Below are 11,780 nucleotides of genomic sequence, written 5' to 3'. Positions count from 1 at the left end.
CTTACGCGGGTTTCACGTTGACGTAGAGCTGGGCCCTGGGAAGGCAGAGCGTGCTGAGCTGACTTGGAGTGCGACAGGTCACAATGGTTTGCAACCGCATTAGAACGTATGTACGATACTCTGTTACTGCCTTGCTTTTGCTTAACTTGCATCAGGAAAAAAAAAAAGTGTTTCTAAGAAAATGCTACTTTTAAAAGGTTTGCCTTTATTTTTCCATTAAAAATAAAAAAAACTGTAAATGTAAATCATTCTGATGGGGTTTTTTTGTACGTCTTCATTAGATCTCGCAAAAGAAATGCATCGTAAAGGGAGTCTGCTTTCAGAACAGTCCTGGCAAGTATTAATTTAGTTTTTAGGGAAATGAGTTCAGGCTTTTTTGCAGGGTTGGTTTGTTTTTTTTTTTGTCATCCTTTTTTTTTTTTTTTTTTTCCCCCCTCTTTCCTGTTTCACAGCCTCATCTTTTTTTACGGTGGCTGTCGCTGGTGTGGTAGAACCACGTTGCCTGTGCAGCCCAGCCATGCTCTTCTGCGCTGACGCGCTGACTCTCCTGCCTGGCCAGCACAAGGAAGCCCCGAGCTCAAACTCTCTATTTCTGCCTTGAAATTGAAAGGATTTTTAGCAAGATGGGTTCTTTTCAAGTGTCAGTGGTGTCTATCACCCTGTTTAAATTTGATTGTATTTGCTTTGCTCTCTGTTTTGCGCGGCCCTTGGGCCGCTCACTGTCCTGTTTGTGAGGGGTTAGCTCCAGTCCCCCCCGCCGTTCCCGGGTGCCAGCTCGCGCGGGGCTGTCTGCACCCGCTCTCGCCCTACGCTCCCTTGTATTTATTTTGTTAAACCCTTCTAAAAATTAAATCTGAATTTTCTCTAAAGTATGAAGTCATTCTCTTTAAGTGTAGGACTTCAACACCTGTACTGTTGGGGTTTGTGTATTTATGGCTGCAGGAACCGAGATCCAGGATTTGTCCCCTTGGCCTCTTGCTAGCCTGGCTGGGCCGTAGCCAAGAGTAAACTGATGTTGAAAATCACCCGGAGAATTATTTCGGCGTCGATACTGCGCGTTAAGTGCTGGTAGCAGCAGTCGGGTATTGAACAGCGAAGGCGGCCTCGGCCCAGGGTGCGAGCACTGCAGGGGGGTGTGAAAGGGCCTCAGAGGTTTCCCCCCCCTTCCTTTCCCCAACTCCAACAGCCCCAAAGAATGACACTTTGGAGGGGAGAGGGGAAAACGGGTGCACTTACAGTCACCGAGCGATGGGATGTACAAAAGCAAACACTCAGTGGTTTGGTTTTTTTTAAAAAAAAAAAAAAAAAAAAAAAAAACAAGAACAACACCAAAACCAAACCAGCACCCAGGCCTCCTCGCTGCTGCTGCAAGCTCCAGGTGGGCACCCGTCAAATACCACCATTTGTGGGGAAAAAAAAAAAAAACATAAAAGTGACCAAAAACCCCCTCCGGATTGCAGTGTAGTAGTGTAAATAGTTTATTTGATCTTATGCCAGGAACAGACCAGGAAAGTAACATGAACTGCTTTTATAAAACACTTCTAATATTGCTAAGAAGCAGGTCTATTACTAGAAAAATATTAAAGAGAACATGCCAGCATTATAGTCTAGTTGCATGATAATTTGTCTTCCATTAAAAAAAATACCTTTGCGCTTAAGCATGTGAGAGCTAGTGCTTTTAACCATTTGCCTAACAGGTTATTAAATTAACTGTCCAATTTTCTTACGCAGGTTAAAGTAGTCTTCTGTCACGGTCAGTGAAGAAAGAGGCGATTTGGCATGTTCTCTTTAGCATGTCAAGTACACGTTGCTGTAAATGCAAGAAGGTGGCAGTTTTTAAAGTAAACTTCCTGTAAATAGGTAAGCAGAGGTCAACGTGGTAACTTTGAGCCCCAAACTGTCCATTTAGTTAAATATAAAAACAAAAACTATAAGTTAAAATAACATTCAGATTGTATAGCACAGGCTGATGCATTTTTTTTTTAAACAATATTTACAATATTACCCAGAGGCTAAAGTGGGAATAAAAGAGGAGAAGTGTAAAAACCATAAAAAACTGCACCAATTTTGTAGCAAAATATCTGTACATTTAAAAACAGATTATCATATAACTACACATTATCCAAGAAAAAAAATGGGACCTTCACCAGTGGTTCACATAAGCACAACGTAAAAGAAAAAGAAATTCAGTGGTTAAATACTATACAATAAATTTTACAATTAACATATTGATGCAATGAGACCAGGAAAGGTAAGCTGTAAGCAAAATGTATCTTGGAAAGTACAAATTTCTCTTCAGTCCAGTTCTTCACTTCTGAGAAGATCGCGTACCCTGCCGGCACGAATTCGGCTTCATCTTGCTGCTCTGGGACACTGGTGCAAACTAGCAGCGGGGGGCGGGGGGGGGTGGGGTGCTAAAGCCAGTCTCATTTCCCTTTTTCAGCTTTAAAAATGCAATGTAGAACCTATCACCTGTCAGGATTCTTAGGCTGGGCTTCCCTTCGCTGACCAAATGATCCTTAGCAGGGACGTTGAACTGGATTGTCCAAGGAACTTGGAGTTGTAGCGGGGTATTAATCCTACAGAGCAGGGCACAGGATGATTCTCTGCGCGAGTAACTGAACTGCAATGGTCCTCAGAATCCTAATACTGATTATTGAGATGTTAATACCTTAGTGCTAATTAATAAATACACTGTTATTCAAAAGCTGCCTCTAGCTGAAGAACATGGACGTGCCTTAGCCACCCTTCTCGTTTTGAGGATGGGCGATGCGTTTGTCCCCCCAGCACCCCCGGGCCTCAGCCCTGCATTGCACACTACAACCATCACACCCTGGAGGTGAAGACTCGTGTTCGTTCGCTATCCATCTTGTGATCACTGACGTACATGGTACCGCATCCCAGCTACGGTGGTGTGGAGCCTGTGTGTGCGGTGGGAAAAGGGTACGGGTCTCTTCTTGGAATTATTTCCATATTACATATAGAAAGCCCTTAAATGTCTTCCTTTTAAAAAAAAAAAAACAACAACCAAACCAAAACCAAAAGCCAGTAAGTGCAGCTGAAGCCAAGGTTAATCCCTCGGCGGACAGCACAGGAATGCATTTAAAAGCAGAGCACGTCCGAGTGTCGCCTGTTTACAACCGGTCGGGATGCAGGTCAGGTCCACAGGAGACCAGTCGCTAAACTTTTATATAATCAAACCAAACTAAACACCCAAAAACAACACGTATTTTACATTTTGGTTAAAAATACTGAATAATGTATTGGTGTAAAAAGATACCCAATCAAATCAAGTCCTATTGCTTTGATTAATTTGAGCAGGTACTTCAATTTTAGGCACTTGTTAGCTACGGTTGAGTGGAGAGCCCCTCGCTGACGTTCCTATGCATTTTCTAGGTCTTTGAGCCCTTTAGAAGGTGAATTTTACTGTTCCCAAGGCTGTAAATGAGTGGCAGAACATAGAGTTCACATGGACAAGGTATCATTCAAGCACCCCCTTTCCTTGACACCTGCAGGTCTCCAGCTCACATGGTTATTTCAGCACCGTTTGCAGAGCGCAAGTTCTGATCATCAAAGCGCCGCCGGACGCTTCTCCTCACCGCGTCGGCCCGTCGGTACGGCTGGTTTCTAAGATCTGCGGAGAGGAAAGCGGCGTTCGTAAACACGCACGGCTCGCCCACGTGCGCACACACACACACGCACACACGCACGCACACGCAGTCTAGACAAGGAAGAGTCCTGCTGGAAGCCAATCAAAGCAGCTTGTGTAGGAACAGGAGAAGGGACTTCAACCCAATGAGAGCAGAAGTGAGCAAATACTGACGTGCCCTTTTACTACGCACCCAAGCAGCGGGTAATACTGGTGAAATGCGCTGAAATGCTGGTGAAACTAAATGGCGTTATGCCATCAAGTTAGCGTGAACGTCTCCTCACCCCCGGGCTGCTAGCGTTCGGTAACGTCAGTAAGGAAGGCAACATCAACTGAAATCAGTCTGCTTGACGTAAGCCTTGGTCCTTCAGGCAGCCTCTCGAACGCTAGCGTGAGCTGAGGGACTTTTCTAAAGCGGGATGCAGCTCACTGGAGCCCTGTGACCCAGGGTACAACGGTGCAAGTGTTTAGCAACACAAGGGTGGGTCTATGCTCCCTATACACCCACTTATTTAAAAGAGGGTGCCCTAAGAAAAAGCAGCTGGTACGCTGCAACCGGCTTGCAAAGCTCCAGCTGCCGTCCTGCCCCACTGCCACCATCTCGCCCGGCCGCAGAGATGCTTCATTAGCCGAAGGCAGCGGAGCAGCCAACCCCCTCCCTCCTCCTCCTCCCCAGCAGCAAAGCCCGGCCCCACCCCCCCTTTGGGAGGGAAGAGGAGGGAATGCTGAGCATGCAACGGATCGAACAGCGGAGAAAGCTGGAGATGGACATGTTGATGAAAGCCTGTGTTACGTGTGCTGTTACATGCGTTACGTGTGCGGCTACGATATAACAAGCACACTTGGTACACCTGAAGACTAATTCTAGTGAAAATATTTCTCTCCTGGAAAACAGGTATGCGTTGGACCGGGCAACCCCCCCTCAAATTTCCTGGATGACTCATGTCTTGGTTTAAATACAACGCCCAAACCTCTCAGCTGTTGGTGTACCCCAGCAGAAGGTGCCTTTGCTTGAGGCTGCCCTCTCCCACCTCCATGCTTTGAGCTGCCGGTTGTCCGTCTCTCATGTCCCGTTCGGTGGCCGTAGCAGGACCGAGACGGGGGCAGCAGAATATCCAGGGAACTATGGGCTTGAAACAACCTGGGGACGAGACTGCCTGCCTCGGGCTAAACTTGGAAGAGAAAGGGCCAAAATGGAGAGGGTATGAAGACGGTCACCAGCCCACGGCCTACGGATCCCCTACACCACAGAGGGTGAAAATAAACGGTCTCAGTCTCCACTGGCCTTTAGGCTCTCACCAGTATTACTCTTAGCCACATCTACCAACAGGCTGTCTGGCATACAGAGAGAGGAGGAAGCTAAGTAAAAAGTGATGCTTGCCAGCTCTGTGTATCCTCCACCACCGGTGTGCTAGAAGAAATCCTTACCCTCGAGTGAACATTTGGAAATTTAGTGATATTATTCTTCTTTAGGGCTAAACAGAAAAAAACAAAACAAAACAAAACAAAACACAAAATGATGGTTAAGTAAAAAATGGGATGGAAAATGAAGAGCAAGTCAACTCAGCGTTCAAAACTCCCAGGCACATTAGCCAACAGAGCAAGAGGGGGTAAGGCCAAGGCTACGAGAGGAGGTTAGACACGGAGAGGAAAGGACAGAAGGGCCACCCTCGCCTCTCGCTAACCAAATTCCAAGCTGCTTTGAAGATTGGCTCCAGGAAGATAATACAGCAATTAACTCGAAAGAGCAAATAACCGTTGAGCTGATTATAGTTTGCAATTTTATTAGAAGCATTCATAAAAATACATATAGCAAAAGTGAAACACTGTTGTCTTCTTAAGCCGCTGAGTCCTTAAATCAAGACAACAGTGTTAACAGACATGCTGGGTTAAACACACCCTTCTTACACTTTACACCACACGATGTAAATTGCTCAGTTCCATGTCAAGCTTTTCATCGTCACAATTTCTGCAGTTCTGGCAAATAACTGAGTGTTTCCCCAGCTCTGCTCCTTCCCTCTCCCCCCCGGTTCGTGCACCGCTGCCGCTACCGAGCCCAACCCCAGCACTGCACAAAGTCCAAGTGAATTGGAACCGGTTAGTGCTCAGTAAACGTCTCTGATTTTATTTAGGTAAAGTTGGCATGGAACTGAAAAAAGTTAAATATGGATGTGACCGAATGAGAAAAGATTTTATGCGGTTCATTTTATCCTGTATCTCACATGCAGACAAACATGCAGGTGCTGGTTAAAAAGTCTAAAACAAAACACTCCTCGCAGAGGACGTACGTTATTACAGACAACCCTTCCAAGCCAGAAAGCAAACCCCAAGAAAAGTCCCGCTTAGTTCATGCAGACCGTAACTTTGCTTTGGCATACAGCTGACGTAGTACATGCATTTTACATAGGTAGGCTGGCATACAGAGAAAGATCTGCAGGCCAGAAGAGATGACATAGAAAAGCCAAGTGAACTGTCACTTCTTGACTGCATTTGATCTCCTAAGTCTTGTGAACTGTAGGAAACCTTCACCAAATCTACTGTGACTTCCACCACTTGCTGTTCTATGGCATTGGGCGTGAGGGCGAGAGATGCTTTTGAGATGCAAGGATGGCCAAAAGCATTGAGCGCAAAGCCGATGGGATGGAATAAAAAGTTACCAAAACACAAGAACATGCAACAGAGGTGACATAAATACAACTTCAGGTGGACGCTGGACATTACTATACACTCAACATTCACATGATCCTGGCTGAGATCCGTACAAATGGAGAAGTGTCAAAAATCTACAGCAACCTTTCTTTTTTCTAAGAGCATCAGATGTGAAAGAGGAATAGTTTAGTAATGGAATTCCTCAGTGAGAACAGGTTCGCAGAAAAACCGAGAGCCCCGCTTGGCGGTTCGAGCAGTAAAGGGCACAGTCTTCAGCACTGCATGGGAATAACAGCCAAACAGACAAACAGAGCCGTGAGAAGCGGATCTATCGCATTAGTACAGTGTTAGTGCTCGGCTACGGACACCCAGGGACGGTCTTGCACCTTCCAACCAGCTGTCTAATCGCACTGCCCTTCAGTAGGCTTTGGCAACAAGGCAGTTGTAAGTCTCTGAATAAGTATTTCTTATTTTACATCGTTTCGAATGGTTTTGAGAGACTATGGCTGAATGCGCTCCAGAAAAGGGTGTATTGTTAGACAGTGCTCTGCTCCGGATCAGCAGAGCTTTTCTGTGCATCTGATGGGGCACTATCCAATTTAAAATGACACTTTCGATCATTTCCATACCATTAACACAGATCTCACGGGCCGTATTCAAGTGACCTCGGTCCTACCTGACTTTCTGTGCCTAACCTTTATTATTACATGGCTTGAGGCCCCCAGGGACAGCCCCATAACGGGAAATACTAGGCACAAGACCATAGGAAACGTTTAATTTGAGTCTGGCACCCCCTCCGCTGGACTGCCTTTTGCATGTGGATGGTCTTCTGCCACACAATCTGTTTCTCCCACAGAGCAGGAGAACCACTTTACCAATTAAACAAGCTTCCAGGAGTCTGAAGGAGTTGTAGAAGCGGTAACAGATTAGATATTATAGCGACTCTGCCCTTTAAATAAAGAATATTATCTTAGGAAGCTATTAATCAAGGTTAAAGAGAGTTGTGAAAGCTTCAAGCATTTCAGCCCTGTCATCTAGTTGGGCAAAAATTCCCTGGCTTTCCTTAGTGAGTAGTAAAACAGCTCTCCTCCCCTCCTGCAGGAAAAACTCGTGTGAAAAACATTCAGGAGCAGTAGCCAAGGAAATCCTGCCCAAAGACCTTTTTTTGAGCTTCTGTGCAATGGAAACAAAGTACTGTAAAGCTATCGAAGTGTTAAAATCGTGTCCCTTTCACACCATGGGTGAAGAACGTGCAGTAAAATCAAAGAACTGCGATCAGAGCAGCTGTATAGATTACAAATTATTTGACTCCTGAGCAAAATGCAGTTTAGAAGGCAGCTCTTTTTATCAGCAAATATTTGCACCAAAGTCCTGACTGTCTCTGGCTACGACAGCAGGTTCTGCCCCTCTCCCTCGGCCCTAGGTTGGGATCAGTGCAGACTTTGCCTACCAAACTGAGAAGCAGTAAAACCAGAAGCAGTTTAGGGTCATAAATCATTCAGGTTTGACTAAATGATTTGCTGTAACTGTGCAATAATGTGGTGCAATTACTGTTAGTACATTTTAATGAAAATGTAGGCTCTTAATAATGTTAAACATCCGTCGTTCATTCCGTTTAGGGGGAAAAAAGGTTTCTGGGAAAGATCTGCACGACATGCATATTCCCACCGGAGCATCTGCTGAGATCAGGCACTGAACTGGCTACTCTACAGATCAGAGACCGAGTACGTCCCCACATGCTGAAAGAGAAGAACTAAGAAACAGAGCGTGTGTCCGAGGTCTGCGCACGCAGCATTGGCAGCGGACACGTCAAGGCAGGTTACTGGGGTTTGTTTGTTACGTACCATTAGCAAAAGTTTCTGTACTTGATTCACATCATATAAACAATGTCCTAAGCTGTGCTCCAGTAACACGTTTTTAAGAAGGACATGAAGCACTTACAATAGCTGCTAGGCGGATACACATTTTTATCCTTTGTGAAAGGGCCTCTGAGATTATGGAACAAAGGGTGTTTACCTGTTATAATATCTTCAATAGCACCATCCTTCCCTTCGTACACATGCCTGTTATCCTTGACTTGCCGCCGTCTGAGCTCTGCAATCAGCTCTTGCTGCTGTCTCTTTGTTTTATGTGAAGGAGACTGAAAGCAAAGAAGAGAGGACCCTGAAGGACTGACCTCCAGCTACCCTGCTTCTCTCTTCCTGAACGTGAAACACCAGGTGATCCCACTGGTAGCTATCAGCAAACAGTAACTGCCCGTTTTCGTCCCAATTTTGCAAGACCGGGAAAACACACGTGTGCAGTTAGCTCACGTCCCATGGAGAGGACGGGCAGAGCCACAAGTTAACCTGGCTGCCAAGCTGCTTTTCTTTCCTACATTTGTAATCTACTTCCAGGCCTTCTCATCACTTGGAACTGGAGCTCCAAGCTCTTACCTCTGAAAAGCATTAGGGGAACAAGGAGAACAGGCTTTCCTTCCGAGGGAAAAAGCTTGGCTGGGATTAAAGATCCCAACAACAGCTGTGGGAAGCAGCACCAGCCGACAAAGTGGCTGTTTTAGAGCCATGGGAAACTTTCTCTAGCAAATCTAAAGTGCTACCTCAGAAAAAAAACCCACCTCAGGAAAATTCCTATAAAACGGTAATGTGGGGCTCAGTCCTGCTGCCATGCTCTGACAGGGAAGGACCTAGGGACGATCGTTCCTTGTCCCTGTAAGCGACGGGAGGCTCTGCACACCAAACACCAATGAGGTTTTAACAGATACAAGGCCAGAGCAGAACAAAGTTCAGATAATGGCAATGTGGACGAGATGACTTTCTGTCTCTTCACAGTTTTTCTTAATTTTGCAGACGTCAAAGTAGCAGAACCATACACTTGTATTCTTTTAGCTTATTGTGGTTCTATCCCCATAAGGAGAAAACTTCCAGTGACCCTATTTAGAGCCAACTATAAGTTGGACAGCTGAAGTTCTTATACAGAGCTGAGATTTCTGAACTACCAGGAAAAACACATGAACCTGATGGCTCCTGCCTGTAAGACGTATCCGTTTCATACCTTTTGGTCCTGTTGCTCCATCAATGCTTCTTGCTCCATAAGTTTTTCCATTAAGGCCTGTTCCTGCTTTTTTCTCAACTCATTCTCTTCTTCTGCTTGCTATTTATCAGAAAAAAATACAGGTTATGGCTTCCAATTGCTACAGGGAACCTAAATATTACGAGTAACACTATCACTTGCTACCACGGGGCTTTCCAAGGAAGCAAGCTTAGGTGCAGCAATTTAGCTGCCGCTGAACACGGTCTGCAAAAACTGGGCTGGGAGAGACCTTCCTAGGTCACACAAACCATCCTCTCCCAGTCCCAAAAGACGTGTATTCAGGGTTAAAGGGGTAAGCTGCAGCCACCCAGACGTTCAATTTCTAAGGATTCCTCCAGCATCTCAGACAGCCGTGTTGTCTTTCAGCCCTGGAAATAATCCCAAAACAGCTGTTTGTGCTGCTCTGCCCTGGGCCGGTGTTGCCGTGCTGTCGGGGATGGCTCACATTGTGTCAAAGCTAGAGGGAGCCACAAGCTGTTCTGTTGGGCACCCCGAGCCACGCAGGTACCAAATCGGGTTCGGAAGGACAGAAGAGAAGAGGAGGATGCTCCTGTTTACCTTGTAGGCCTTCACAAACCGGACAAACACTGGGAAAAAGACGGAGGGGGGTGTCGTCTTGGGATTCTCCCCAAAGTACTTCACAGCATCATCAAAGGCATCCTACAAAAAGCACAGATTTACTGCATTGCACACATTCTAAGATAAACTCACCATCCATTACTGCAGTATTCAGTGTAAAGGGTCTAGATTTCCTCTGCATGTGAAACCCCTGGCTCAGACCAGCACGTCTACATCTAGCACTTGAACTCAGGAACAACTCCACCACATTGCTGCACCTTCTCCTCCCTGCTGTGTATATAAAAGCACATCCTTTGCAGTGACAATGCTGCTATTCACTGTGTCGCTCACAGCCCCTCACCAAACCCCGAGAATAAAGAAATACCTGGGCTATTTTGGCATCGTCCTGCAGTTTCTTTAGCTTCCCTTCGTTGTTCTGAATGAACTCCTTCAGCATCGTGTTGTGGTCATGCATGGTGTACTCACGCTTCGTCAGATCCAGGCCCCTCTGCAGTTCCTTCACGTCCAAGAGGACATTTTCAAGAGACACTAGGAAATAAAACAAAAATGCAGCATCGCTCCTGCTCCACCAGCACACGAACCCACAGCTTGAACAATTCCCCACCGATGTGGGGGGAATGTGTGCCGTGAAGTCCCTCGCACGGCATGCGTGCCACCACCGCTGGCCAGGCACAGGAGGGTGACAGTACCTGCAGCAGCCTTCTCCACGTAATGAAGTTCATTGTAAAAGAGGGATACGTGCTGGTACTTCTCCTTGACCACATTTGAAATATAGTGCAGCAGGGTCTGCTTTCGGTCTGTTGACTTTGTTTCCAGGAGCTGGGGAGAGAAGGCAAAGAGATTGCTGGGTGGAGGTGCAGCAGGCTCCAAGCAAAGTGACTCAGCCGGTGCTCGCCTTTCCCTGGTCTTTCTCCATCTGATAAGGATGGCTGTAAAAGCTCATTTAAGTCTTTAGCAGGTGGTTTTCAAGCTGTGGTCTGCGCAGAGCCTCTGAAGACACGTGCCTTCTCCTAAGTGGCCCCCCAAAACAAGGATAAGCAAAGCAAACTCACACCGCCTGGCAGGCAGCGCCTTCCCCGCTGCCACTCTCTGCCTTCACCAGCTGGAAAACACCGACCGAGTCCCCCAGCAGCCACTCGCCATGTACATGAAATGCATTCCCACCTGGTCCCCACAAGGCACCTCTGGTTTACTTACCAGGTCTAAACTCTGTAGCTTAAATCCATACACAGCTCCTCGTTTACTGCTGTTCATGTAGTTTCCAAGAGCCAAGATTATCTGCCAGGATGAAACAGAGCAGAGCATGAATTTTCAGGACAAATGCACCGTGCTTTAGAAACCTCTGGAAGGAGAGCTGGTATGTCAGCATCCAGGTACAGCTTGAGTATATGTAACAGGATGCACCGGTGAGTGATGGAGCTATTGAACATATCTGAAATCAGACCTACCTCCAGTATTTTCTTAAGCTTTTGGGATGACTTTATTGAGACAGATGCAGCTATTATTGCGTGAAGTTGCTGCAGGTAAACACAGGAAGAGCTTTGGTTAATGCATGTCCAACCCAGGAGTAAAATTAAAATCTAAACATTCACATTCTCAACAAAACCTCTTGGTTTTCATCCATACCGTGGGCCCTAGCATAAATGTTATCCTGCCCTGACGCATCAGGATTTCAAACAATTCATTTGCACCGCAGGTTTACCACACTCAGATGTGGCTGGGTAAAAGCGTATTTACATTTCAATCCTTATGACCGTGAAAGATACATCAGGCTGAATGGGGGACACTTCAAAGAGCCCACGGGCCAGCA

At 46.2% G+C, this 11,780-nt stretch overlaps 1 protein-coding gene across 9 annotated transcripts in view; it reads right to left on the bottom strand.

Annotated features, from left to right (window-relative positions):
- Positions 1–1,462: 1,462 nt before the first annotated feature.
- FMNL2 (formin like 2) overlaps positions 1,463–11,780 on the bottom strand; it is a 154,911-nt gene continuing 144,593 nt past the window's right edge. For 2 of the 9 annotated variants that reach the window (XM_076343209.1, XM_076343211.1), the window contains 9 exons: positions 11,419–11,487; positions 11,168–11,248; positions 10,660–10,789; positions 10,335–10,498; positions 9,950–10,051; positions 9,353–9,451; positions 8,315–8,438; positions 5,078–5,124; positions 3,526–3,634 (listed from right to left, as the gene is read on the bottom strand). In XM_076343209.1, coding sequence (XP_076199324.1) covers positions 3,596–3,634; positions 5,078–5,124; positions 8,315–8,438; positions 9,353–9,451; positions 9,950–10,051; positions 10,335–10,498; positions 10,660–10,789; positions 11,168–11,248; positions 11,419–11,487 — 855 coding nt within the window. In that variant the 3' untranslated portion in view covers positions 3,526–3,595. Of the gene's footprint in view, positions 3,635–5,008; positions 5,125–6,442; positions 6,577–8,314; positions 8,439–9,352; positions 9,452–9,949; positions 10,052–10,334; positions 10,499–10,659; positions 10,790–11,167; positions 11,249–11,418; positions 11,488–11,780 lie in introns of those variants that run through there. The other 7 variants (XM_076343207.1, XM_076343210.1, XM_076343204.1 and 4 more) reach the window with 4 other exon arrangements.

This window comes from Aptenodytes patagonicus, chromosome 6 (genome assembly GCF_965638725.1).
Source record: "Aptenodytes patagonicus chromosome 6, bAptPat1.pri.cur, whole genome shotgun sequence".
NCBI classification, from domain to species: Eukaryota; Metazoa; Chordata; class Aves; order Sphenisciformes; family Spheniscidae; genus Aptenodytes; species Aptenodytes patagonicus.
The sequence above is the reverse complement of the archived record's forward strand: the minus strand, read 5'-3'. Positions and strand labels throughout refer to the sequence as shown.